The following is a 27,254-nucleotide window of genomic DNA, read 5'->3' as shown; positions in this document are numbered from 1 at the left end:
GCTGCAGGCGTATTCTGAATTTTGGGTGATTTTTTTTCTTTTTTTGCCATCCGTGCTAAATGCCGATCTTGAATTATTTACCCAGGAACTACCTTTTCCACCCCCCCCCCCTCAAGTGTGGAGGAGCGGTGGCAGAGTAGTTAGCGCCCAGCTCTTAGTTCTACAACTAAGCCCATCATCTCACAGGCTCATTGTCACCGTTGTTGCACTCTGCCTTGTGTGTTGTGCTCACCACTTGCATGCCCGCAAACTCTGTGTGCAGCGCACTGTGGGTGCCGTGCGTGCCGTGTGCTCTCTGAACCGTGTGTACTGTGCGTGTCATGCTTGCTGCACATGCCGTGTGTGTTGCGTACCATGTGTACCGTGTGGATTGTGCGCGTCGTGCGCGTGGTCTGCTTCGTGTGCGTCGTCTCCCGTGTGTGCCGTGCGCTTGACGTCGGCTCTGCCACCCCCGCAGGAGTTCGTGGTGGGGCTGTGCGGCGAGGGCCTGCAGGTGGAGCAGCGCTTCCCGCCGGGCCTGCAGTGCGTGTACGAGGGCCTCGCCGGCCGGTTCCTGCGCGCCCTCGCGTGGGACAGCCGCGCCGACGTGAGCGTCACCGGCGTGGGCCGCCTGACCATCCGGGGAGGCACCGAGGCCGTGCTGCTGGCGCAGACGCGCGTGCAGCACTTCTGCGACTGCTGCCGGGAGACGGACGCGGAGGGGCGGGGCGCCGCCGCCGCCGCCACCGCCGCGCCGGGGGAGGCCGACTCGCTAGCCAAGCGCCGCTTCAACCGCCTGGTGGAGGAGAACGGCGGCAAATACGGCACCGAGTTGCTGCTGTTGCCCGTGAGCATCAAGCGGGACCTCCTTGAGCTGCTCGACGCGGCGGGAGCCCACGCCACTTTCTCGCGAGGGCCGCCCGATCGGACACGTGGGTCCTTCGTGCTGTCGGCCAGAGGGACGGAGGCGCCGGAAGCGCCCGGTGTTGGCGGCGGCGGCGGCGGCGGAAATAGAATCCGGGTAAGGATGCCGACCGAGGGACAGAGGACGTATGGTAAGGGCAGGGAGGACCTCTCGAGGGAGGAGAATGACAGCCCCGTGACCGAGCTGAGTTCCAGCTTCACCAGCGCGCTTGGCAAGGCCGAGGCGGAGACACCCGAGACGGAGGAGGCGGAGGAATGTGCAGGCAAGCCCTTGAAGAGAGTGAAAAACCCGTCGGTTAAACGGAAAACCTCGGACAGCGAGTCGACGGTCTCCGGCCAGATGAAGAAACACTCGCCCGCCAACGTGTCGTCGTCCCGCGGGCTCGGCAAGGAGGAGGGCCGCGCGCAAGCGACCGCCGCTGCGCAAGCGACGCCGGAGCCGGAGAGGGAGCTCAAGTACCTCGTGAATTTCTTCAGCACCATGGGTTACGATCCGGAGTTGGTGCGGAGCGTCGTGTTGGAGATGGGGCAGCAAACCGAGGCCTCGGAAATCCTCGATCGCCTCCAGGAGAAGGCCACCTTGGTCACGGCGGGCGAGCAGGTCGGCGGCGACGAGGAGTCCGGCTCTGAGGATCCGCAGGAGGGCTCGTACGCGACGCATTGGGTCATGGAGGCGGCCATGAGCCTGGGATACACGCGCGACGAGGTGGGCGACGTGTGCCGAGCTGTGGGCACCGACCCGCGCAGCGTCCTCAAGGAGTTGCACCGCATGGGCAAGCGAGCGGCACCTGCGGCGACGGCGGCGGAGCCGGGCGCCGAGAGCGCGCACCGAGAGCAGCAAGGCGAGCGCCAGGGCGGTCCCACGGAGGCGTTGGCACGCGTCTTCTCTCGGGGCGTTTGCTCAAACGCCGACAGAGCCGAAGCGCAGGCGACGTGGAAGAAGCCGGGCCCGGAGGCGAGCCTCTTGCGTTCCCACGGCGGAGAGGGAGTGGCGCGCGGCGGCCCCGTGAATGGCGCCGCGCGGCTCCCCCGGGGCGGCGTGTCGTCGTCGTCGTCTTCATCGCAGCGCGCCCGTTTTCCCAGCGCCGAGGCGGACGACCTGGAGACGGACGGGACGGGCGCGCCTCCACCGGCAACGAGCAGACGCCCCGGCAAAAAGGACTGCATCGTCATCTCGGACGACGCGAACGACGTCCTGCACGTCCGCGGGCCTGCCGACGGCGCGGCACGGAAGGAGGCGACAAAGTGGCACGTGGAGCAGCCGGGCCCCCGCCAGGAGTGCACCGCCGTTGCCAGGTGGGTAGGTGGGGGCCGGCGTGGCCGTGAATCTGAGCAGTGGTTAAGCCTTAGCCCCCCCCCCCAACACGCAATTTGCAGTTTCACGACTCGATGTTTGGACGGCGTTTGCTTGTGGGGCGAGTTGCGACGAGTCGATTGAATGTCAGCTGGTGCCCTCGCGATGCACCCGTCAAGTGACGCGCGCCAGAATTGGATATTAACATTTTCCACTGATTGTTGTATGAAGGATGGGATAATATCAGATTTATGCCGCGGGGGGGGGGGGGTGGGGGGAGGTAACTAAACTAGAACTGAGACGGGCAAAAACTCCGGTGCAAACCAGACGGTAAAAAAAAAGAGGCAGAAAAGCGTTTCATTTCGAAACCAACCGCGGCTCTCGGATCGTGGCGATCGCTTGAATCGCCGGTGGGGGGTTTGCGCTGTCACACCGACCGAGTCCGCTGGCAGTTCCGTTTCTCATCGATGTTCCTAACGACTTCACAGTACCAGCCGAGTGGCGGCCGCCGCCGCTGACACCACCACCACCACCGGCTCCAGCAGCAACCTGCAGCCGACAGAGCTCTACCTGCTTGGGCTGTCTAAGCCATACAAGCTGTACCTGCCGAGCGAGCCCGGCAGGGAATCCGTGCGTCACGTCATCGTGGACGGGAGCAACGTCGCCATGGCGTGAGTGCGATCTCGCGCCTTCGGTTTAGTGGGCGGTGGCGGGGGGGCGTCGTCAAAGGGGGGCAGCCTTTCTGAGCGATTGTCGTCAGGCGAGTTCTGTGACTTTGCTGATGCAGATCTAACACTCGCATCGAGCTCGGGTTTGTTTACACGCTCTTGTCCTTGACCTCTCGCCCCCCACCTCTGATAAGCACGATTGGCTAGGTACGGTACGAAAAAAGTTCAACATTCACGTATATACACATACACGTCACAGACTGTGACATCATCAAGAATCGGTATTGTCATCACCACCATCACACTTAAATGCATATTTATCTTTGTCACGAGCAGCATTTTCTAAATAGTGAGTGGACTCGCAGCACAACGTAGATGGGGAAAATCCGACTGACAGAAATAGAAGTCACTTCCCTAACTTGCACAACAGTTGCGCACAAAATTTTACCACGGTTTTTTGTTGTTGTCGTAATTATCAAACGGAGCCTTGGCTCGTGGGCAGCGAGGAAGTGCCGTCTGTTCCGTCACCACGTGCAGACGTTGTGTGTTCGCGCAGGTGAGTCACTCGCCCGCAGGGTCAATTTGCCGAAAGTCGTCATTGAAAAATTGCGCGCCGCTAATCCACGGCAAGACAAAGCCGCACGGGTACTTACCAATCCTACCGGGAGACGTCACGGACGCGTCAACGGGGCTCATGATCGCAGGAGCTCGCTCACGTCCGTCGTGTGTGACTAAGGGCTCGCTGGAGAGCCTCGGCTGCGTCACGTTTTTCCCGGCGAGGCCTTGAGAAAATTTCCCAGCCGAGGTCACGCAGGCGGGGTCACCACTGGGGCCAAGGTGACGGTTATTGACGCCGCTTGCCGCCGCTGTCTGTGCCGCCAGTTGTTACCTTTTGTTCGATTCTTGTACGAACACCGTTCGTGTTACGCTTGACTGGCTGTCAAAGGGTCCGCCCGCATACCTTGGAAGCGTGGCAAATTGTGGGATGAGAAAAAGACATGGAGGAGGGGGAGGAGGAAACAAAGACACGGAGAGCTTTGACAAATACTTTTAGTTTTTTCGGTAAAGTCACGTAGGTAAAAAATGAAATTAAAATTAATAAAATAATAAAAATCACGACGTTTCGGAGGCAACACAAGTCTCCGTCAGCAGGTGGGACCATCACAGCTAGATTTGCTGTATCTTTGACAAAGACTACGCGCACAAACGCAAAGCACTTCCTGCGCAACTACGATCGGGCGGCAGGGTGGTGGTGTGCCGGTGACGCTCATGCCTCGCAGCAAGAGAACCCTGGGTTCGATTCCCGACTCAGGTGTCCTCTCCGTGTCCAGTTTGTGTGTTCCCTCTCCCTGCTCTGCATGGGTTTCCTCCAAGTTCTCCGCTCTCCTGTCATAACCTCCGACGCTTGAACTAGGCCTTGGTACCCGGTGTGTCTCTCTGCTAGGTTGACTCGGCCTGAAATCAACATTGTCGAAGCAGAGCCGAGCTTTAGTTGACACCCCATAATGCTGGTTGTAATCTCCAGCGAATCGTGTTGGAACTAAATGATAAAATTTTGCTTAACTTTTCAACATTCCTAACAAACTAAATCAAATTTCGATTTGAAGCTTTCGTGACTGCAGGGATTCATCTTCTTGGTTCTTTCGGTAAAGTCACTTCTACGTGACTTTACCGAAAGAACCAAGAAGATGAAACCAAATGCAAGTTTTCACGTTTGCCCGCGTGGCAACTTGATTTGATTGGCTCTGTCGGGTCGTGGAGGGCTATCGGTGAAAATCGCATCCACTGCACAAACCGTGGCAGATGCGGAATCCTGATGCACAAACGTAAAATGTAAAACTCTCCAGTAGTGTTGCGGCTAGTGGTCATCCAGTACAGACTGTACAACGTATATCGACGCAATGTCCGGTCCACAAATACAAAGAAGACATCACAGTGATTACACTGTGCTGCTCCTGACGTGGTTGTCTGGCTTGGCCACTCGTGTGAATTTGTAGTCGTTGTTCTGCATCTTGCATCAGCCATACGAAAGAAGACGATTGGTGAAAATTTACATCATGCCTCCACAATCGGACCCAAAAGAAAACCAATCATGGGCCCACTTCTTAGTTGGTGCAGTCCCGAATGAGCACCTAATACAAATGATGGTCGTATTAATACTATTTAGTCAGGAAATCCACTCCCGAGTCTCGAGACTGGTATTCACGAGGGCACCTGCATGAGGATGTTTGGCCAATCCCTTCAACGGGGTGTTCAGCTTAACATGGGAGGACACTGAAGGGACCCGAAGAAAACCCACGCACGTGAGCGAACGACGCTGAAATCTCCGCAGATTCACCCCCAGCCACGTCTCAAGGCCACGCGAGAACAGTGGCACGTGAGCGAACGACGCTGAAATCTCCGCAGATTCACGACTTCACATTGTCGCACCCACCACGTTTTGGGCCACCTCGCGGCCCGGCGGGTTTTCACAAATCTACGCGATCCCATCAACTCTGCTAAGAGGCAATCCATGAATACGAGGCAAGCCATTACTAAGAGCCAAGCCATTACTACAAAGGCCGCTTGCGATGACGATACGCGCTCCTACACGTAACTGTGTCGCCGCCAAAGAGTGTGAAGCTGGGTGGGCCACTGGGCTTGTGGTGGGTTGTAGGGCTCACTCCAGTCAACCCCCCCCAGTGGGTTCCATTCACCAGGCCTTTGTGAATGCAAACAATTGGCGAGGTTTTACGGGGGGAACTTGCAGTGGCGCTGGGGCACGCCCACGCGGTAAATTTAGACTGGAATTTCCCAAAAAACTTTACCCTTGCCCTTTACACCCAATTGCAGAGACGAGTGCTTCCGTGTGCAGAGTCAAACGCAAGCCGCAGTGACTGCGCGATTAGGGGCAGCGGTTTGAAAAGCCGTGCGGTAGGCGAGAAATCCGCGGTTATTGCGCGGAGGTGGCGTTTTTTTTTTTACGCGGCAGAAGCACGCGAATGCACGGCTTGCGCTTCCTTAACACCAAACGCACTCGTACGTGATCTTCCCGTGTGCTTTGTCCTTAGTATCTTTAGTTCATAATGAACGTTTTTGGGTTTAGATCGCGTTATTTATAAATGTGTCGTAACCCTCCACCACTCGACACGGCCAATCAGTAAAAAAAAAGTGTCACGTCGACAAAAGACAAATAGTTCACTGCTTTAGCCCACCGGTGTGTTGAAGCGTGAAACCACAACATTTACAATTTGAGTACGACGTTTCGCTGGTAATTGCATCCAGCATCATCGAGCAATTCGCCAGAATCTTTAGTTGTGTTTTTTGGGGCTGGGGGGGGCAAGGGATGGGGAGAATTTCCCCCCTCCCCCCCCGTTCCCGATTAGCAGAGCACCTTGGGTTGGTGGGGGAGCGTTTCAAGGTACGGTTTGTGGAGAGGCTTCACTTCGCGATGGGGTTGGAGCACGCGAGCGCGCGCGTGCGTTTGTACTCGCCCCGTATCCCGCGGCAACCCTTGGCTACGTACGGTGCTTACGTGTCAGCCAGCCTCACACGTGACTAGGCACGCCTGTCTCGATTCTAAACTGAACACGTTATTTGGTGGTGACGCTGCTGCGTTGGCAGTGGGGCACAAAAGCACAGTTGACAACTATACTCTATGGTTCTTTCGGTAAAGTCACGTAGGTAGAAAAGTAAATGATAAACCACGGCGTTTCGATCGCAACACAAGCAATCGTCATCAGGTAGAAAGATACAGCAGTAGAAGTAGAACTGCTGTATCTTTCTACCTGATGACGATTGCTTGTGTTGCGATCGAAACGTCGTGGTTTATTATTTATTTTTCTACCTACCTGACTTTACCGAAAGAACCAAAGAGTATGGATTTCTGCAGTCACGAAAACTTCAAATCAAGAGTTAACAACTGAACAAAAACTACCGCAATGACTCTACCTCTCTCGCCTCCCGAGTATGCTGTGAAGGAGGGCCGTTGCCTAAGAATGTCGCCAATTATAAGATTCTTCCGTTTAAAGATCGCGAGCCTTGTGTGTTTCCTAAGAAAGGAATGTGGCCATTAGCTGGGTCACAAGATGCGTTGTGGGAAATCTAAATGTGTGATCTTGCAAACATATAATGAACAAAAAATATGCTTTGGTGTTGCTGCAGCTGTATTGGCAGTGGTACACAAAGCACACTCACAAAGAACGCGACACCTTCGTCAACAACGCTGTAGCCTCGAAAGGTAAATATAATTGGCGATGTTTCGGGACAGTGCGGCCCCGTTCTTCACAGCGCACACCGGGCTAGCTACGTCTCGCGATACAACGTGCGAATGCGCACGATCTACGTGTCGTTAGATCTCGCGCAAAATACAACGGAGGCCTTTCGAGAGGAAGTCACCAGGCGTCCCCGTCAATGGGTGGCGCATTCCCAGTGCCTGCCAGGCTTTGGACGGCCTCAGCAGGCCTCGACGCGAATGGAGGGCGACCGAGTGTCTCTGTTCTGTCGCTCGCTGTTTGCGGGTTTGGAGGAGCGTCGTGTTTGACGTCTGGGCAAGTCGGTTTAATCACCACGTAGGCTTTCACCACCAGTAGTGAGGACGTCATCTTGCTCTGTTTAAGACCGGAAGCAGGAAGACTTCTTCACAATTCTGGCAAATTTGGCCGATGGAGCTGGTTGTAAGCTACCAGCGAAACGTCGCGTATTCAAATTGGAAATGTTGCGGGTTTACTCTCCAACACACCGGTGTGCCGAAGTAGTAACTAATTGGCGCGTTTACGTGACCAACCTTACAAATTGGTTGTGCCGGGTCGGTGATCGGTTAACGACACATTTATATTTACGTGATCTAACCCCAAAAAAACCCTTTATTTACGAATAGTCTGAGCAAGTCGCTGTGTGGGCGGGTTGGTCATGAACAAAACAACTTCATTGGGGCTGCAGGGTGGCAGCAGTGGCAACACTCGTGTGGTTTGACAGCAAAATTCAGTAAAATTTTCAACTCGGGCGCCTTTACGCGTGTTAAGTTTGCAGCGTTCTCCTGTTCTGCATGGATTTCCTCCGGCTTATCCAGTTTCCTGCTCCGATGGCGACAAAAAAAAAACACAGTGTCAATGCCATTCACTCAAACATCCCAGAGAGGCAACACCCCCCCCCACCGACTACGAAAACTTGGCAGGACCCTCCTAAAAGAGTCTTGAGACTCGGCGAGGCTTTCCTAGGAGAACAAGCGAAGCAATAATAATAGTTCCATTCGTTCCATCGGCGTCATTCCATGAGATCAAGTGTTTTGTGTTCTGCCTGAACTCTTGCAGGTGGAGAGCAGTGCATTCGGCCTGTGCTAAGAGAACGGGCCGTGGAAAGTGATATTGCAGAATTAATCTTGATTTGAAGCTTTCGTGACTGCAGGAATCCATACTGCTGGTTCAGCAGTTCCACTGCTCGATTATATTTTTTCCGCCCGAGGACGACCGCTTGTGTTGCGATCGAAACGTCGTGGTTTATTTTATTTTATACCTACGTGACTTTACCGAAAGAACCAAAAGAGTATTGCAGAATTACTTGGGAGCTCGCCTCGAATGACAATTATTTTTATCTACACACTCAGAGGTTGCGCACTTTCCCATGCACTGCTACAGAGAAACATTCCTCATATAGCAGTCAAACTGATCTTATATAAAACAAATTCTCATAGCTGGATTTTTCCAAATTAAGTGAGGAATAAAATGTAACTTTAAGTGTTTATTGCAGTCGTTGATGCCCAGGTTGACACCATCAACTCACTATGCTTTAAATGGGGTCTCTGTGCGAGTCTGTGGGTCTCTGTGCGAGTCTGTGATCTCTATGCGAGTCTGTGGGTCTCTGTGCGAGTCGTTGGCGACAGGGTTGAGACCATCAACCCTCGATGCTGAGAACCCGGTTTAATCACCAGCGGCTCATTTTGAATTCTCAGGATCTCAGCGGGTCCCTGCGTGTTCTAGTTTCAGGTTGATCTTGTTTGACCAGGCGAGGACTCAAAGGAGATCAGGGATTCATCTGATTTGCAAGAGTGACCTGTGGCGGTCACTAAAGCGACGAAAAGCAAAACAAAACAAAGCACAGCAGTGATGCAAAGGGAAAATCTGGAATCAAAAACGAAAATAGTGCAAAAACTCAACTCGGGTGTTAATTCGTGAACTCTCCCATGTAGGTCTGGCCGGGGCGGATTACGTCTCGACTGATGCCCCGTAGCGCTCTGCACACTCCGACGCCTGGGCCGTGCGGACACCACAACAAACATTGACGCCACTCGCGCTGTTACCAGAGGTGTAAAACTCTCTGGCCAAAGGGACGACGCGACACCGTCGCCACCAATCTGGCCCTGGCGTGCGGAGGCACACAAAAAAACCACTGCGCCCCCCCCCTCCCCGATCAGTCAAATCGAATGAAGAAAAAATAGAGGAACTAAAAACATCCCCTGGGGGGGCTGTGTAGTCAGGGGGTGGAGGGGGCCGTGCGTGTTTTGCACGTCGCTCGGTGGCGTGGCTGGAAAGTCCCCGTTGGCCGCTGGTGGTGGGGGAGGGATGATGGGGTGTGGTGGAGTGTGTGAGATGGGCGAGATTGGGGGCGGGGGGGTTGTTCATCCAGTGAGAATCCGTCCGAACTCGCCGCGCGTGTGGTTGTCTCGCATCGCGTTGCCACGCAAACGCGCGTACGTTCCGCCCTCGCCGCCGCCACCGCCCTGCCAGGTTTCACGACTCGCGGTCGAAGACCCGAAGCCTCCGTGCTTGAGTGAGGCTGGCGGCTGTTTTGCGTCGTTAAAGCGAGCCATGCCACCTCCCCCCCCACCCCCCGGCCCAGCTACTTCCTGCAGGAGAGACGGGAGCAGTCTGCGTGTGATTCAGTGCCCACTGAAGACTGAACTTTTTCTTTAAGGTAGTTTTTGTTTTGCAGGGGGAATTCCTCCGGTCCGACGCCGAAATAACTTTTGGTGTAGGTGGTGGCGAAGGCGTCGGGCGTGACCTTGTCACCGTCCCTCCCCGATCTGTGGCATTTGTCTGTAACCTGGACTTTGTGTGTATGGGGGGGGGGGAGCGGTGGAAAATTGTTTCGGCACAAACCCGGCGACCCGAGTTTCGATCCCCGCTCGCGGCCAACAGCAATAGAGAACATCTTAACCTGTCCTGTTGCTTCCCCTAGGTCGACTCGGCCTTAAATGAGTACGTAGCGCGTTGTGTTTTTAACCAGCACTGGGGGAGGCGGGTGGTGGGGTGTGATGCCAGCCACCCACCCCCTGTTGACCTTCATTCGGTGCTTTCTATAACCACACTTGGCCCAAATGTCTGTTAGAAGGCTATATGGGGGGAAATATTTTGCGTGGGCGTGTGTCTCACCTGCCGCCTGTTGCGATGGTCACATTTCAACTCCTTGAGTTGGTGGTTGTAAAGGACAACGTGGCCACACATTCAGTTCCTTGGAGTCGGTGGTCTGCATAAGGCTGAGAGCTTTTGTACACGCCCTGCACGTTGTTAAATCTGTGTGTTTGTGCCCGTGTGTGTGTTGCAGGCACGGCCTAAATCGTTATTTCTCGTGCCGGGGCATGGCACTGTGCGTCGAGTACTTCTGGAAACGCGGACACCGCAACATCACCGTCTTTGTGCCGCAGTACCGCACGTGCCGGGACCCATCCATCAAAGGTACCCACGTTTGGTGCATTGTGAGTAGTGTATACCACGGGCGTGTGGTGCATCATAGGTAGTGTATACCACGGGCGTGTAGTGCATTGTGGGTAGTGTATACGACAGGTGTGTGGTGCATTGTGGGTAATGTGTACGACAGACGCGCATGGCGTACTGTGGGTAGCGTATAAGACGGGCGTGTGTGGTGCATTGTGGGTCGTGTATACGACAGGTGTGTGGTGCATTGTGGGTAATGTGTACGACAGGCGCGCATGGCGTACTGTGGGTAGCGTATAAGACGGGCGTGTGTGGTGCATTGTGGGTCGTGTATACGACAGGTGTGTGGTGCATTGTGGGTAATGTGTACGACAGGCGCGCATGGCGTACTGTGGGTAGCGTATAAGACGGGCGTGTGTGGTGCATTGTGGGTCGTGTACACGACGTAATCGTGCCGTGGGTACATCCGCTGGGCGCGCGTCCTCACATTGCTCGCTCCCCCCCCCCCCCCCGTGCCCTCTCCGACACAGAGCAGCACCTGCTGACGAAGCTGGAGGAGCTGGGGCTGCTGTCATTCACGCCGTGCCGCATGTTCGAGGGCCGTCGGATCACCACGCACGACGACCGGTGAGAGAGCACGGGCGGCGCCCCTACGCCGGCTGCCTCCGAGTCCCGGCGCGCCACCGCCGCTCAACACCGCATGAGCGCTACGAAACCCCGGCGGCCCGAGTTCGATTCCCGCTCACGGCCAATTATCTGAAACGGTCCCGGACCTCCCCTAGGTCGACTCGTGCTCAAATGAGTACCTGGTGCGGTGTGTAAAATATCGCCACTGTGGAGACAAAGGCGGTCGGGCGTGGTGCTGGCCACCCACCCCCTCGTGTGCCGTGTGCCGGCCTTCATAGGTGCTGCTCGCCAATAGCATTTTCCCCAACAGTCTCTTAAGGTTATAAAGGGGAGTATTCATAATCAACGTTGTTGGGTTAGATCGCGTTATTTATAAATGTGTCGTAACCCTCCACCACCCGACACGGCCAATCAGCAAAAAAGTGTCACGTTGACAAAAGACAAATAGTTCACTGCTTTAGCCCACCGGTGTGTTGAAGCGTGAAACCACAACATTTACAATTTTTGAGTACACCGGTGGGCTAAAGCAGTGAACTAATTTGTCTTTTGTCAACGTGACACTTTTTGCGGATTGGCCGTGTCGGGTGGTGGAGGGTTACGACACATTTATAAATAACGCGATCTAACCCAACAACGTTGATTATGAATAGTATTGGTCGCGAAAGCCTACGTGTTAAAGGGGAGTATCTTTGTTTTGTTTATATCCCCACGTAGACTCGTACATATGTAGCGACTCACTCCGAGACCGGGTTCTTAAGGTACCTTCTTGTATTCTGCACGTCAGGGAACTCCACACACCCTCCCTACGTGCTTACACGCTAGTCGCACTCTTTTGACGGCAGTACCTAGCTAGTACAGTTGGCAGGCTGTTTAACTAGCGGCGTCTAAGATGGTCGAGACGGTGGTGACCAGAGGTCGCAACCGGGTACCCGATACCCGGGTACCTGTACCCGGTCGGGTACGGGTACCCGTTTGCGACCCTGGTGCGGCCGGGTACAGGTAAGGAATCAAAACCCGTTTGCGACCTCTGGCGGTGACGAAGGTGACGAACAGCGACACAGCGAGGGGATCCACTTTCAGCAACAGCCCCGAGCTCTCGCCCCGGGCCCCCTTTTATCCTCCCGGCGTGGCGTCGCTCCACCCACACCACGCCCTTTTTCTGAAACCTACTTGTAGGTTCCCGGGGCTTCAAGATAGACCCCTTCATGGGCTTTTCCTTATATACTCCCTCTGCTGATGTGTGTACTACCCCCTGCTGCCAGTACCACTTTCCCATCAGCAGCCAGCGTTATTTCACTACACATATATGCACCTCCGATTAGCACGGTTGGCTATGTACGGTGCGAAAGAAGTTCAACATACGTGTGTGTGTGTGTGTGTCTCTTTGCCTTTGTAGCTTCATGCTGCACCTGGCGGACAACACGGACGGGATCATCGTGACCAACGACAACTTCCGGGAGTTTACAACGGAATTGATCTCCTGGAGGGAGATCGTTAAGACGCGGTGAGTTGTGGCCACGCGCGTTGACGTGCACGCAAACACGCGTCAGGCTCGGGGCGCGGTGGTAACACAACCTCCTGGGTTCCATTCTCACTCGGGCGTCTTCTCTGTGTGCAGGGGGCCGTATTATCCAATAGACACGGTAGGCACTGTGGTTAGGGCCTACAAAAACTAAAGGGCCTACGAAAAAAAAAAGTTGACACATTTTTAGTATGATAAAAAAATGTAGCCAAGATATTCTTCTTGAAAAACATAATAATATATAGCAAGGATTGAAACTGTGTATGCAACGAGGCAGCAGAGGTTTCTTTTCATAAGGTGAGAGAAATTAACGCCGGAGATTAACTTTTCGAGATTTTTTTAATTGCACAATTAGCAAATAATGTCTTCAAATGGTGTTCTTCGCACAATCTCATTTCTCAATATAGAGCAGTGGAAGGCAAGACAAAGCGGCGTAGTTCTCCCTCGGTTGATCAGAGCCAGTTTTTTTAATCAGCTTTAGCTTCAAACAAAGAATGCTGCCCTTCACAATTCGTTTCCAAGATGGCAAGATACATCCTTAGAGCAATGTAAACATTCGGGTAATATCATCAGTGTTCAGAAGATTGAATATTTTATCGATGAAAATGAACGGCATCCTTTCAAAGCTGCGTCGTCCGATATGATCATAGTAAAAAAATAGTCGAACTTTTCGCTCGTAATATTTTTTAGGCTTACCTTGTTTTTAAAACAATCGTTTCTAATATTCTTATCTGCAGCACACAGTGTGTACGCCCATTGAATTAGGGCACAGACTAAATAATTAACTCATCAGTAATGACATCTGTCCAGCGGCTGGACGAAGTAACGCGCTAAACAAGCGAGAGACAACAGCGGTAGTACAGTAAACCCTTCTTGGTTCTTTCGGTCGTGGAGATGGTAGCGGTTTTGTTACAAGGGTGTCAAGTAACGGTGGTGTTATAACGGCCGCGTGCGTCTGCGTTTACCTCCCCGTGACTGCAGGATCTTGCCGTACACTTTCGTGGGAGACGTCTTCATGGTTCCGGACGACCCGCTGGGCCGGCACGGCCCCCGCCTCGACCAGTTCCTCACCAAGCCCAAGTCCACACGGTAACTAGCGCCGTCTCGTCCCCACGGTCCTCGCCGGGGGGTTGGGGTGGTGAGACGCGTCTCAGCTCTAGTTGTGGTGTGAGCACTCTGACCCGCGTGGGTCACCGTTTTGTTTAATTTGTTATTTCCCGCTACATGTAATCCCCCGCCCGCTCCCCAGTCATGCTCTCGGTGGCCCCGTGTAGGAAGACGCTTCACGTTAGAGAACGGCCCCGCAGAAGCGGATGCCACGGAGGTACCTCGGAGGATCCTTGAAGTGGCCCCCCGGTCCACGCACAGTAGAGGGGGCAGCGGGTGCCGTGGCGGTTTTCGCTCCGCGCTACGAACCCGGCGGCCCCGAGTTCGATTCCCACTCGTGGCCAACTCGATGAGTGTGTGGTGCGACGTGTAAACATCTCCACTGGGGAGAAAAAGCCGGCCGGGCATGGTGCTGGCCACCCATCCCTTCGTGTGCCGTGCCAGCTTTCATTCGGTGCTCGCGAACAGCTGCAAAATTCTGTATCGGCTATACGAGGCGGGCGGGTGGGGAATGTTTGTCTACACAGGCTGACGAGCGTGTACCCTACGTTTGCCTCGTCACACAGATTGATGCACCACAACCCGGCCGCGTACCAGGCGAAAACATTTCCGCTCCGCTTACCGTCGGCGGCAGCCGCCACCGTCGCAGGCGTCCCGGGCTTTCACTCCATGAACGACTGCGGACGGCCGCGGCCTACAAACGACCTGCAGGATCTACGCAGGCAGCTCCTGGACATCTTCCCCGGCGAAGAGGAGAAGGTGCAGCGGGTGCTGCAACAATACCCAGCGGTGAATGACCTGAACTTGCTCTCGGACCTCATGCTGGATGTGTAGTGAGAGGGGGATGGAGGGGGCTCGGTAAACCCCCCCGCCCGCCCTTCGTCATCTCAGTGTTCTGCTAAAACTTGTCGGTGTCTACAGCAGCGCGGTACAGCTAGGGAGCTGGGCACGTGCGGGGAGTGGTGGTAGTGGTGGCGGCCGCGCTTACGGTGGTGGCGATGGTGGTGGCAAGTACGAGGAGCAAGCGGAGAGCGAAGGCCGGCAGGAGATTGAGCGAGCGGGGCTCACAAGCGGATGTCACCATGATGATGATGACGGCGGCGGCGATGATGATGCTGTTAATCGTGGTGGTGGTGCTGTCGCTGTGATCTTGGCGATGACAGGATGGTGGCAGCCCTACGGTGTGGCAGACACGCCATCACGGTGATGGTGAGGCTGCGATGGGGTCCTGTTATGAATCTGTGAAGCCCGGCCTTTCACCGCCACTTCACCGTAGATGCACATTCGAATTAAACTGCAGTGATACCAATGTTGTAAATATTTTGGTTATGGGCGTTTAGTTAATTAAATTTAAGGTGTTAATTTAATTTCTCACGAAGTGGCGGACAAAGAGGAGGAGGCCTTCATCCGGAAGTGGATTTCTGAAAATATTTATTTATTGTGTGAGTTTGCAGCCGTTCCACAAAGCCGCCAACATTGGCCTGCCTGCCCGAGCAAGCCTGGCTTCGATAGGCATCGCCGTTTAGAAATTGTACATTTCCCCCCTCCCTCGAGTCATCAGGGTCAAGATGCGTTTGCTGCAAGCTGCTGCACCTTCGGTCATCTTGGACTGAACGAAAAAAGCAAGCCCGTTTAAAGCCACCGCTGCTTTCGCTATGTCATATAGATCTTTAACAACTGGGCGAATTGCTTTGTAGAGGTACTGTTGATGTTACTGTACTGCGTAGGATTCGGTGACTTTGACCCCGAGAACCTACAAGTTTAAACAAAAAATGTAAGCGCTCTCATGACGAGCGTTCTGATCCGGATGGAAATGTTCCGTCCCATCGAATCGGCCGGTCCAGCCAGGAGAGGGCGCTCGGAGGGCGGGTTTGTCGAACACGTTACTTTTTCATTCTGTTGCACTTTGTTGGTGTTTTGTCGTTGATGTAAACACCGTGACAAAAACTTTACACGTGAGAGCTCTTGCTCACGATGTTATATGGATTCATAATTGATTTTTTTTACGTGGTTTTTTGGTGTGGGGGGGGGGTAACATTGTCAACGTGTGACGACCTACCGACCTCCGCCCGACACGGCCAAAATATACGCGAGAGTCAAAATGCGCCGTTACATTATCGCTGCGGCACGCCGCAGGGCAAATCCGCGTGGCGTTTCGCAAATTTGCTCCGGACGTTTCGCCGCCAGTTGCTGCCAAGCCTCATCGGCTGCTTGCCAGACATTTTTGTCGCGCGACTTCGTGTAATGAATAACTTTTATTTCAATCAATCTCGTAATCTGACCCCCCCCCCCCCCCAAAAAAAAAAATACCAATTATGAATCACTTGTGATTAACACTACGATTGTCGCTGGATGTGTTGCACGTAAATCCACGCCAAGTGATGGTACCAATGAGACCCCGAGCAAGCGGTGCGGCGGAGTTATCGCCCCGAGAATACTCGCGACCCATCGCCCCGCGCGCTCACAAGCTGTCCGCACCTCGAGAAGGCAAAGCAAGGACCGAGCCTCAGGACTGCTCCCAAGCGGTGCATGTCGGGAAACCGAGGCGTGAGCCAGCGGGAGCCGTGGGCTGGATAGACAACAGCAAGTTCAGCGATGGGCTCAGTCAATGTCTATAGATTCAATCTACGGGGTGGAGTGGTGTTGAGTGAATGAACCCCTACATTTCGATGTAAAGCTTTCGTGACTGCAGGGATTCATCTTCTTGGTTCTTTCGGTAAAGTCACGTAGAAGGGAAGTAATAAAATAATAAAAATAAAACATAAAATAATTCTCACGACGTTTCGGCTACAACGCAAGCAGCCGTTGTAGCCGAAACATGAGAATTATTGCTTTATTTTTATTATTTTATTACTTCCCTTCTACGTGACTTTACCGAAAGAACCAAGAAGATGAACCCCTACATGTTGCATAGAATGGATTTGCGCGATGCATTCGCCCCAAATACGTTGCTGCCTTGGCCACAAGAGAAGGCGGAAAAAAAACATCCTTCGGTATAATTGACGATTGAACGGATGACGAACCGGGCAAGGCGGCGGAGTGACGCACCGTACGTGAACGTGTGGTCACGGGAAGAAGCGATGGTGCAGCGGTTAGCACGCTGAGCAACGTACCCGGCGACCCGAGTTCGATTGCCGCTCGTGGTCACCAACACCAGTGACGTATCTGAAGCGGTCCTGGGCCTCCCCTAGGTCGACTGAGCCTCAAGATGGGAACCTGGTGTGATGAGTAAAACAATGCCGCTGGAGAGACGAGTCAATTGCGGCGATACAGAGGGGCTCTGTCGGAGCGAGTGGTTTTTGCCGCTATTTGCGCAGATGACAAAACGACGCTGCGTCTCTTAAGAGTTCATTTATTTTTCTACCGGTGTTTAAAACGATACGTTGCCCTGGGAGGTTTTCACTCTCTTATTTGTTCAAAGTTCGTGTTTTCTATAAATACAAAAAAAAAACATTCACAACTGTTTACGTTTCCGTGTCGTTTAATAAATCCACAATTTCAAATTTCGCCCGGGAAGGCTCCACGCGTACGAGGCAGCAACACACAATCCCCATACAGATGGAAACTGGATGGGTGATTAAGTCCACTTTCTTCTGACCGACAAGCCAGGCTTATACTGGTAGGAACGAAGTGAACCAGCCTACAATAGATTATATCGTCCGTCCGTCCGTCCGAGTAGCAACATCGCCCCCTACTGCAAACACTTGGCAGGACCCTACAAAAACCTTTAGACTCAGTGACGCTTTCCTGGCTAAACAAGTGTAACATTCCCTTATAATTCCCTGAGATAGCTTTTAATTAAAACATTTAAATTAAAAATTAACTCACAGCGCCCTAAAGCCTACAGCTAGGCCTAAAGCCTAGAACTAGGCGTCAAACTCTCCCTTCGTATCGTCCGATTAGGTGTAGCAACATCGCCCCCTACTGCAAACACTTGGCAGGACCCTACAAAAACCTTTACACTCATGTTTATATTCTTTAGTTATTCGTTCCTACCAGCCCACCCCACAGGGACCTGTTATGGCACCACCTCGACACCCACGGGCAGGGGAGGTTCACGTGTTGTGCGGTGATCCACCAACCCCCTCGCTGCTGCTGCCTTCACAGCGCTGGGTCACGGGCAGCCAGGGTGTAGCAGCAAGCCACCACCGCCGCCCGGCTACAATTCCATGGAGTGCGAGAATGAGACCACTCCTCGCTAAACACAACCCATTCGCAGTGCAGTCAGTAGTCTCCCCCGCTCGCCTCCATCTCTCGTTTACAGCCCTGCAAAGCCAGCGGTGGCCATTCCACATTCCTACGGCAAGGAGTGGGGTAGGGCGGGGGGGTCCTAAATTGTCTTTTCCCCCCAGTGGTATCGCTTTCGGCGTCACGTCAAGAGACTTATCCATTCTGAAACATCGCACGGCAGCACAAACAGCCCACTGAAGTGGATGTCACAGAGCTACTTCTGAGATCCTTTCAAGGCGACCTCTTCCGCACGGGAGAGGCCGGCACTTCCCCACACACCCCCCACCCACCCTCTGCACGTGCGAGCGACGTTGGTCACAACAGTCAAGCGGATATTTTTTGTTAATTCAAAGAGTCGCTGCTTATTCGCGTGCTTAGCAAATTCGGAAATGTTTATTGAAAACGGCAAACAAACGCATCGACGAGAAGATCGGAGGCAGCGCCCCAGGGACGTATCTCCCAGGGGCGCCAAACACCACAAACTATGGGCTGGACAGTGCCGACAGAGGCTATGAGTTATAACTGGGGGGGGGGGGGGGGGGGCGGTTTGTGAGCACAGCAAATTATTAGCCAATCAATCCCAACTTGCCAAACACGAGTTCTGTCCCGAACCCGAACTAGCGCTACCTCTAACACGAGCCCTGTGCCCATAACCACGAGCCAACTCGCCACTGGCCCGATCTCTAACATTAAGTCGACCTCTAGCACAAGGCAAAGGACCCCCCCCCCCCCCCCCCACGTATTTGTCTTCGTCTGCAGTTGGCGATCACGGCCAATCAGGAGAACACTGCCCGTGTCTCTCTCTCTCTCAGGCAACACAAACGCAGCCCCCCCCCCTACCCAATCTATCTCACACAGGAGCTAACAGCTGCGCGAACGCTCAGCGGCACCCGCGGCTCCACCCGGCCGCCCGCCGCTGCAGCCGACACATCCATGACGAAGCACGACTTGGGGGAGCGACCAGATCGTGTCGATTAGAACCTGGATGTGGCGCTGGAGGTGGTGGTGGATGTGGTGGTGGTGGTGGTGGTTGTTGTGGTGGTGGTTGGGGTGGTTGTGGTGGTGGTCGTTGTGGCGTTCCGTTTAGTTGATGGTGAGGACGTCCGTCTGTATCTCGTGGCTCAGCTGCGTCTGGAGGTCGCTCAGCTTCTTCTTGAGGACGCCGAGCGCCATGAGGACCACGTTCTCGGGGCGCAGCGCCCCGGACGTCTCCACGTTAAAGTAGAAGCTACGCGCGCACACACAAACACATACACACAAACGCGCACACATACACGTTCACACGCACACACGCGCACACACGTACACACATACACGTTCACACGCACACACGCGCACACATGCACACACATACACACACGCGCACACACACACACACGTTCACACGCGCACACACACACACGTTCACACGCGCACACACACACACGTTCACACGCACACACATACACACACGCATCCACACACACGTTCACACGCGCACACACATACACACATACACACACGCGCACACACACGTTCACACGCGCACACACGTACACACATACACACATACACACACGCATACACACACACGTTCACACGCGCACACACATACACACACGCGCACACACGGCGATGTTTACACTCCGCACCAGGTACTCATTTGAGGCCGAGTCGACCTAGAGGAGGCCCAGGACCGGTTCAGATAATCATCACTGGTGTTGGCTGTGAGCAGGAATCGAACGTGGATCTCCGGGTTCATAGTGCAACGTGCTAACCACTACACTTTCGCTCGCCACACACACAGCCACAGATTCAAATGCATGTCCACGCACACACAGAAGACACACAAACGCAGACCCACACAATGCGTCCATCTCACCGGTTGGGGACTCCGTTGGGGTCAAAGGGCGCCTGAATCTCATCCTCTTCGAGCTCGGAGTACTCGCTCTTGGGCCTGGGCGGCACCGAGGGGAGGAAGACGGGATGGCGTCACGGAACGGCGGAGAATAATTCATCAAAAAAGTTACAAATAAAAACCAGCGCCTCTTTCCCCGAGCTCCGTACGAGTGCGCGTGTGCCCTCTCTACGCATAGTCTGGACGTAGCCATGTTTAGACGCGATACAAATCCGAACAGTATTCTCAGCCACTGCAGGCAAAATAATAATTATTATATTTTACACACCGTCAAAACTGCATCTCAAAACACTGAACATTGCGATTCACGTGAACATGATATATACAGTAAAACCTTGGATTGCGAGTAACTTGTTCTGCGAGTGTTTTTCAAGACGAGCAAAAATTTAAAATCAATATTAATTTGATAAACGAGCGAGGTCTTGCAATACGAGTAGTACGTGTATACGCTGTCTGCCGAGCGTCACGTGATCACAACTGATTTACGAGTGCTTTGATATACGAGTGCTTTGGATTACAAACACGTTTTTGGAACGAATTATGCTCGCAATCCAAGGTTTTACTGTAAAACGAGAGAAACTACGGAGACACAGCTCACACACACACAACACAGGGTACGGAGGTGAACACAACACGAGCCACAAAGAACAACATAAGAGACACAACAAAACCGTTGTACCGGTATCAGAGGTCGCAATCGGGTACCCGATACCCGTAGCCTACCCGATACCCGGCTACCCGTTTGCGACCCTGGTGCGGCCGGGTACGGGTAGGCCGTGAGTCACTGGTGAGTCACCGTTTGTCACTCATTTCCCAACGTCTTGTCTCTTCTCACAATTCAAGTTCCTAGAATCAACCCACCCGTGCCTGCAACATGGCTTCATCCCAGAGGTCGCAATCGGGTACCCGATACTCGTACCCTACCCGTACCCGGCCGGGTACAGGTAGACGGGTATCGGGTGGGGTACGGGTAGGGTACGGGAACCCGTTTGCGACCCTGGTGCGGCCGGGTACGGGTACGGGTAGGCCGTGAGTCACTGGTGAGTCACCGTTTGTCACTCATTTCCCAACGTCTTGTCTCTTCTCACAATTCAAGTTCCTTGAATCAACCCACCCGCGCCTGCAACATGGCTTCATCGCAGAGGTCGCAATCGGGTACTCGTACCTGTACCCTACCCGATACCCGGCTGGGTACGGGTATCCGGGTATCGGGTAGGGTACGGGTATCCGATTGCGACCCTGATGCGGCCGGGTACAGGTAAGGAATCAAAACCCGTTTGCGACCTCTGACAGGTATCCCGCGATTTACAAAGGGGATGCGTTCTATAACGCGCGTACAACGAAATCTCGTAAAGCGCAACGGCTTTCCCCATTATAATTCAATACTAACAGGGAATGTGTTTCGGACGGTCATTCTAACTCACAGGCCCTACAGGGGACCATACCATTCCTCGGGCTTGGGGAAGATGGTGTGGCGCAGGGCGTTGTCGGGATCGTACTCGAAGGCGACCCCCGCCGTGGGGTTCCACTTGGCGTGCTCCTTGCCGAAGCCCTTTTTGGCGTGAGCCCGTAGCTTCAGCTCCTGGCCCTTGCGCAGCTTCACGATCAGGATGTCTGCGCGCACGCGACACGCGCCGACGTTCAAACACGCGATGCACGCGATGCACGCGATGCACGCGATGCACGCGATGCACGCGATGCACGCGATGCACGCGATCGACACCCGGCGGTCGCACCGCGTGCACGCGACGTAGCCAAAGACGACGAAGAATCCGTTCCCCCGCCGTGGCCTCAAGACTTTTTGGGGCAAGCGCTGCGAGCGAACGCCGAACGAAAACCGGCATTGGCGGTGGGTGGGTGGCCAGCATCTCGCCCGGCCAGTGGCGACGTTTATCCATCGCACCCGGGTAACTCAATTGAGGCCGAGTTGACCTAGGAGGGAGGGCCCGGGACCGGTTCAGATATTCGTCACTGGTGTTGGCCGTGAGCGGGAGTTGAACTCGGGGGGTGCCGAGTTCGTGGCTTGACGAGTTAACCCACCGCGCCACCGCTCTTCACAACACACCGCATCGCACGCAGCATGCACGACAACAGCCGGACGCGGCGCTGCCTCACCGTCCTGTTCGCCGTAATCGTTGGGGTCGTCCTCCCTGCTGCGTGACGTCACCTGGAGGCGGCATGAACACAGGCACAACACGTGAACACGCGGTGCACACGCAAACCTACAAAAACATGAGGAGGTTCTTGCCAATCTTGATTTGAAGCTTTCGTGACTGCAGGAATCCGTACTCTTTGGTTCTTTCGGTAAAGTCACGTGGCTAGAAAAATAATAGATCACGACGTTCCGATCGCAACACAAGCGATCGTCATCAGGTGAGACAACTACAGCAAGAAAAAACTGCTGAAGTAGGCGAGGTTCCTGCCAAGTTGGTTTTTTTTTTTGCATTAGCAGGCGGTGGTTGCGGCGTACGTTCCAACGGAGTAATTTGCGACGTAATTTTTATCACGTGTGAAACTTGGAGCCGCGACGCCGCCACGCAATGGCCTACTCGTGCTGAATGTTTACGGTCAATACGCTCCCCGCCGCGGTATTAATCAGGGCCGCCCGATGGATTTGAACCGTGAACCAAGCGGCGAGCGAGCGACCGCGAGGCCGTGTCGCCGTCCTGGACGACCGATCCAGGACACCATTGTCAGCGGTGACCTACCGGGCAGCTACTAGGGTTTGAGTTTGAGTTTTGTCATGACCAAGGTTAGGAAAGTACACTTTTGTAATCTAACAGTTGTGGGTTAGGACCAAGATATGCAAGAAATCACCAGTGAGAAGAAGAGTGGCGTCGCGTGTTTGGCAAGAGCCGTGGGCCCTGGTACGAGGAATTAAATGCGCCTTGAACTTGTGACTTCTTTCGCACCAGTACGTAGCCAACCGTACTAATCTTAGGTGCGGGATGCCCACACCCTCCCAGCCCATTGCTGTTCCCCTGTGCATGCCCTCCCCCCCACCTCAGCAGCTGGGCCCCACGGCCCGTGGGCCCCCAGTGCAGTTGCACCGCCTGCACATTGCTCGTCAGCTGCGCCACTAGAGAGGGATTGCCACTCCGAGCATCACGTGCGCAGGAAGTGCGGTGCGATGTGCGTGTGTGCGTGTGTGTGTGCGTGGAGCAATAGTGTCGGGGTTACTGCGCTGTGCTACGAACGCGGCGACCCGAGTTCGATTCCCGCTCACGGCCAACACCGGTGACGATTATCTGAACCGGTTCTGGCCCTCCCCTAGCTCGACTCAGCCTCAAAAACGAGAACCTGGTGCGGTGTGTAAAAACATGGTCACTGGGGCTAGACTGGGATCGTTGTTTTGTGCGTGCGTGTGCGCGCATGTGTGTGCGTGAGTGCGTGAGTGCGTGAGTGCGCGTGCGAGCGCGGCGCACGTACGGGGACGACGCGGGGGTTGGTTGAGATGAGGTCACGTGAGGTCACGTGCCGCGTCTGGTCCTCCGAGCACTTCACCTCCAGGTTCAGCTCCACCGAGCACTCGGCGCAGAACTCATCGCAAGTGCAGTCCTGCTCGCACGCACACACACGCACATACACGCACACACGAGTGCATGCACACACACGCACATACACGCACACACGAGTGCACGCACGCACGCACACACATGCACACAAGAGGGAGTTATAGAGTGAAGAGGACAAGGATGAGACATGTGCGGAGGTGGTGACGTTGCCCAGCGGGAGAGGGTTCGCAGCTTGTTCGTGGTTCGAATTTGGCAGGCAGCCCTGGTTATTACTGCAGGTGTATTAACCATATAGTGCTGTGCACCGTCTGCTTCATTGTGGATGTTGAAGATCTCCTAACGTCATTTGAAACGAGTAAGCCATCGTGTGCCTGCGACATGGTTCAAGTTTGCCAAATGACACTGCCAATGACTAACTTGGGATTACACACAGCAGCAAGATCGTCTCCGACTGTGAAACTACTGTGTCTGGGAAAAACTCGGCAAAGTCCTCCGTGATGATCGCCCTGCGCTACGAGAACGATAGCGCCATGACGATTTGATGCGTCTGCAACGAGCGCAGCGCGGTTTCATGGAGGTGCGGGCAAAGATATCGATCGATGCACGTCACGATGCACGGACTAAAATGAATTCACGATACATACGTACCGTATTGAAACGTTCCTTAGAACTGATGACTACTTACCGGATATATCGATTCATTGATTACAAGTGTGGTTAGCACGTTGAGCTACAAACCCGGCAACTTGAAAACCCGCCATGAGATGAGCGGGATAGACCGCCCAAAGCATCTCCCACGAATCCACAAACCCATAAATTATTTTTTCTTTTTTTTTAGATTTGAAGCTTTCGTGACTGCAAGGATTCATACTCTTAGTTCTTTCGGTAAAGTCACGTAGGTAAAAAATGAAATAAAAATTAATAAAAATAAAACAATAAAAATCACGACGTTTCGGAGGCAACACAAGCTTCTGTCTTCAGGTGGAACCGTCACAGCCACGAGAGCTGTATCAAGTGTATCAAGTAAATTTACTTGATACAGCTGTCGTGGCTGTGACGGTTTCACCTGAAGACGGAAGCTTGTGTTGCCTCCGAAACGTCGTGATTTTTATTGTTTTATTTTTATTAATTTTTATTTCATTTTTTACCTACGTGACTTTACCGAAAGAACTAAGAGTATATTTTTTCTTTTACCAGGTAAGGCCCACTGAGCTATGTGTAGCTTTGTTTCAGAAGCGACCTGGCCACGAATGATAGCTCAGCAAAAGTGGCTCATCACGTGGACATTTATAGCAACCAAAAAACTGTCAACGCATTTTGATTCTGAAAGTGGAGAGGAAAACCGGAGGACCCAGAGAAAAATCCACACGACCATGGGGAGGACAGGAAAACTCCAAATATACAACAGGCATCAGGGTCAGGATCGAACACGCAACCTCCTGTATAGCAGGCGAGGTAGTGAACATCTCACCACCGTGACGCCCCACTCCCCCGCCCTGTCACACAGCCTCTCTGCCACAGGCACCTACCCGAGAGTACTGCATCTTGTCCACGATCTCGTCGCTGGTGAGAGGGATGAGCCCTGCGGGGGGATAGGCGAGGACACGGGGGTTAACGCGACACGGTAAGAGTCTCGCACGACGGAACCGTCATTCCCGCACGCGGCGGTCGTGTTGAATTTACGGCGTCGGGCATCGTGAGGGCAGCGGCGCGTGACTGGAAGAGGCAGGAAGAAATCAGGAGAAAGGGGCAACGGAGAGCGGAGAAAAGAGGGAGCAGTGGTCAAGAACAGAGCGAGGAGTCGGGGCAGCAGAGAAGGGAGGGTGCAGCCAAACAGCGGCAGTGACCATAGCCGGTCCAGGCAGGTGCGGTTCAAGGGCGTGGGGGGGTCACGCACCGACACGGTGAGCGATGAACTCATCGTGCAGGACCGAGGAGTTGGCGTCGATCTGAACCCAGTCGATCGCTGCAACAAGAACACACACACACACAGCGGCACACGTCACGCGGAAGAGCGATCGAGCGATTGTGCGACCGCTTCGTGTGCTCCCGTGTGCTCCCGTGTGCTAAAGCGCAAGGGACGTGGGGGGGTTGCGAGTTGGCTCACTCACCGAGGGTGGGGACCTCGGCGTGGAACGTCCGGCGGAGGGAATTGGCGACGCTGGAGGTACAGAATTGGCGGAACGCTCATTACACACAAAGTGCTCTTGCCACAAATGAACCACGATACCTCGCTGATCTCGCCAAGAAGCATAGACCATCACGCAAACTCCGGTCATCCTCGCAGCGGCTTTTGGCTAGACATCGAACAAAGACGGTCACCGCATCGCAGCGCTTTCAGATGCGCTTCTGCGGCCGTCTGGAACGTTCTCGCTTCTGATATGAGGAAGCCACTGGAGCTACGCACTTTTAAATCATCTGCATTGCAAACTAATTCTTTAGAACTGCTTTTTGTGTTTAGTTTCAGTTTGGTGTTTTAACATCTTAACACCTAAATATCGATTTAAAGCTTTCTCGTGACTGCAGGGATTCATCTTCTTGGTTCTTTCGGTAAAGTCACGTAGAATGGAAATAAAATAATAAAAATTAAACAATCAAATAATTATCACGACGTTTCGGCCACAACGCACCAGGTCTGTCTCCCCGACAGACCTGGTCTTCACCTGAGGACAGCTGCTTGCGTTGTGGCCGAAATGTCGTGAGAATTTTTTATTATGTTTTATTTGTATTATTTTATTATTTTCATTCTACGTGACTTTACCGAAAGAACCAAGAAGATCTTAACACCTGTTTTGTTGCCAGAAAAAAGGGGAAAAACTATTCTCATTATTATAAACAGTTTGCCTTTAGAGGCTAACCCCCTTTTCCTGTGTTGCGATCGAAACGTCGTGGTTTTTATTTCTATTATCATTATTTTTTCTATCTACGTGACTTTACCGAAAGAACCAAAGAATATTATTATTATTATTAAAGTTGGGTTGGGATGCGTTGGCGTGTGTGTGGTTCTGGTTGGCTGCACTGGCTCCAGGCATACGCCACTCGTGTTGAGGTTGGCGTTAGTGTAGACGATGGCGCTACGATTAGCGTTAAGTGTCCACGCTATTGTTAGCGCTAGTTAGTCAAGAGGTGAGTCCAGACGCAGGCTACGCTATAGTGTTAGTGCATGCTCGCGCCTGTGGTATAATGTTAGTACGCTGTGGAGCTAGAGTGCATTATTGTGCACACAAGTGCCAGTGTACAGGATAGCGTACGCCATGGTGTTAGTGCTTGCTAATATTAGTGCACGCTATTGTATGGGTAAATGGTACGCGAAAGTGTTAGTACACCCTACTGCAAGTTGTAATGTTAGCGTACATCATGGTATTAGTACACGCTACTGCTCATGTGAGCGTACACTAGTGTTTAGTAAGCGTTATAGTACACGCGAGTGCAGGCTAGCACGAGTTGGTACTAACACTCACACTCGTGCTAGCGTGTATACACGCACACGGACGCCTGCGTGAATGTTAGTACACGCTAGCGTGTGCTAGTACACGCTAGCGTGTGTTAGTACACGACAGTGTTAGTACACGCTAGTGTTAGTACCACACGAGCGCTAGCGACGTAGGCCGTGGGACTTGGGGCCTGGTCTCACGCCGCACCGCCCGCCTCCTCCTCGCCCTCCTCCTTCCCCGCCGCTTACGCGAGGTCCGTGTCCTCCACGATGAACTTGACGTTCTCGTCGGTGAGCTCCGAGATCTTCACCGTGGGCTGGTTGGCGTACGGCATCTCGTCGTCCGCTCGGCCCCAAGCGCGCGAAGGGGTCGGTGATGGGGGCGGCCACACTGGGACGGGAACGGCCCCGCGCGTTACCACGGTGA

General features: G+C 53.7%; 2 protein-coding genes across 2 annotated transcripts in view; one reads left to right on the top strand and one right to left on the bottom strand.

Annotated features, from left to right (window-relative positions):
- Positions 1-17,215, top strand: part of N4BP1 (NEDD4 binding protein 1) — a 23,269-nt gene extending 6,054 nt beyond the window's left edge. Inside the window, exons 3-9 of the mRNA XM_078619552.1 lie at positions 458-2,199; positions 2,686-2,868; positions 10,387-10,517; positions 11,027-11,123; positions 12,520-12,627; positions 13,627-13,734; positions 14,319-17,215. Of these exons, the coding sequence (XP_078475678.1) occupies positions 458-2,199; positions 2,686-2,868; positions 10,387-10,517; positions 11,027-11,123; positions 12,520-12,627; positions 13,627-13,734; positions 14,319-14,586 (2,637 nt within the window). The 3' untranslated portion in view covers positions 14,587-17,215. The remainder of the gene's footprint in view (positions 1-457; positions 2,200-2,685; positions 2,869-10,386; positions 10,518-11,026; positions 11,124-12,519; positions 12,628-13,626; positions 13,735-14,318) is intronic.
- Positions 17,216-27,254, bottom strand: POLR2C (RNA polymerase II subunit C). Its single transcript, XM_078619581.1, has 9 exons — positions 27,077-27,254; positions 25,506-25,555; positions 25,292-25,360; positions 24,924-24,976; positions 23,309-23,437; positions 21,995-22,046; positions 21,325-21,493; positions 19,844-19,918; positions 17,216-19,210 (listed from the first exon to the last, which is right to left on the bottom strand). The coding sequence occupies exons 1-9, from the start codon at positions 27,160-27,162 to the stop codon at positions 19,066-19,068; spliced, it is 828 nt and encodes a 275-aa protein (XP_078475707.1). The 5' UTR covers positions 27,163-27,254; the 3' UTR covers positions 17,216-19,065.

This window comes from Lampetra planeri, chromosome 63 (assembly GCF_965212315.1).
Source record: "Lampetra planeri chromosome 63, kcLamPlan1.2.h2, whole genome shotgun sequence".
In the NCBI taxonomy this organism is placed as follows: domain Eukaryota; kingdom Metazoa; phylum Chordata; class Hyperoartia; order Petromyzontiformes; family Petromyzontidae; genus Lampetra; species Lampetra planeri.
This window is presented reverse-complemented; position numbering and strand designations above follow the sequence as displayed.

Coding starts and splice junctions, on each gene's coding strand:
- POLR2C (XM_078619581.1), bottom strand. CDS start 27,162: ATGCCGTACGCCAACCAGCCCACGGTGAAGATCTCGGAGCTCACCGAC. Junction 25,556..27,076: donor GTGGAGGACACGGACCTCGC/GTAAGCGGCGGG, acceptor CTGTACCTCCAG/CGTCGCCAATTCCCTCCGCC. Junction 22,047..23,308: donor CCAACCCCCGCGTCGTCCCC/GTACGTGCGCCG, acceptor TGCCGCCTCCAG/GTGACGTCACGCAGCAGGGA.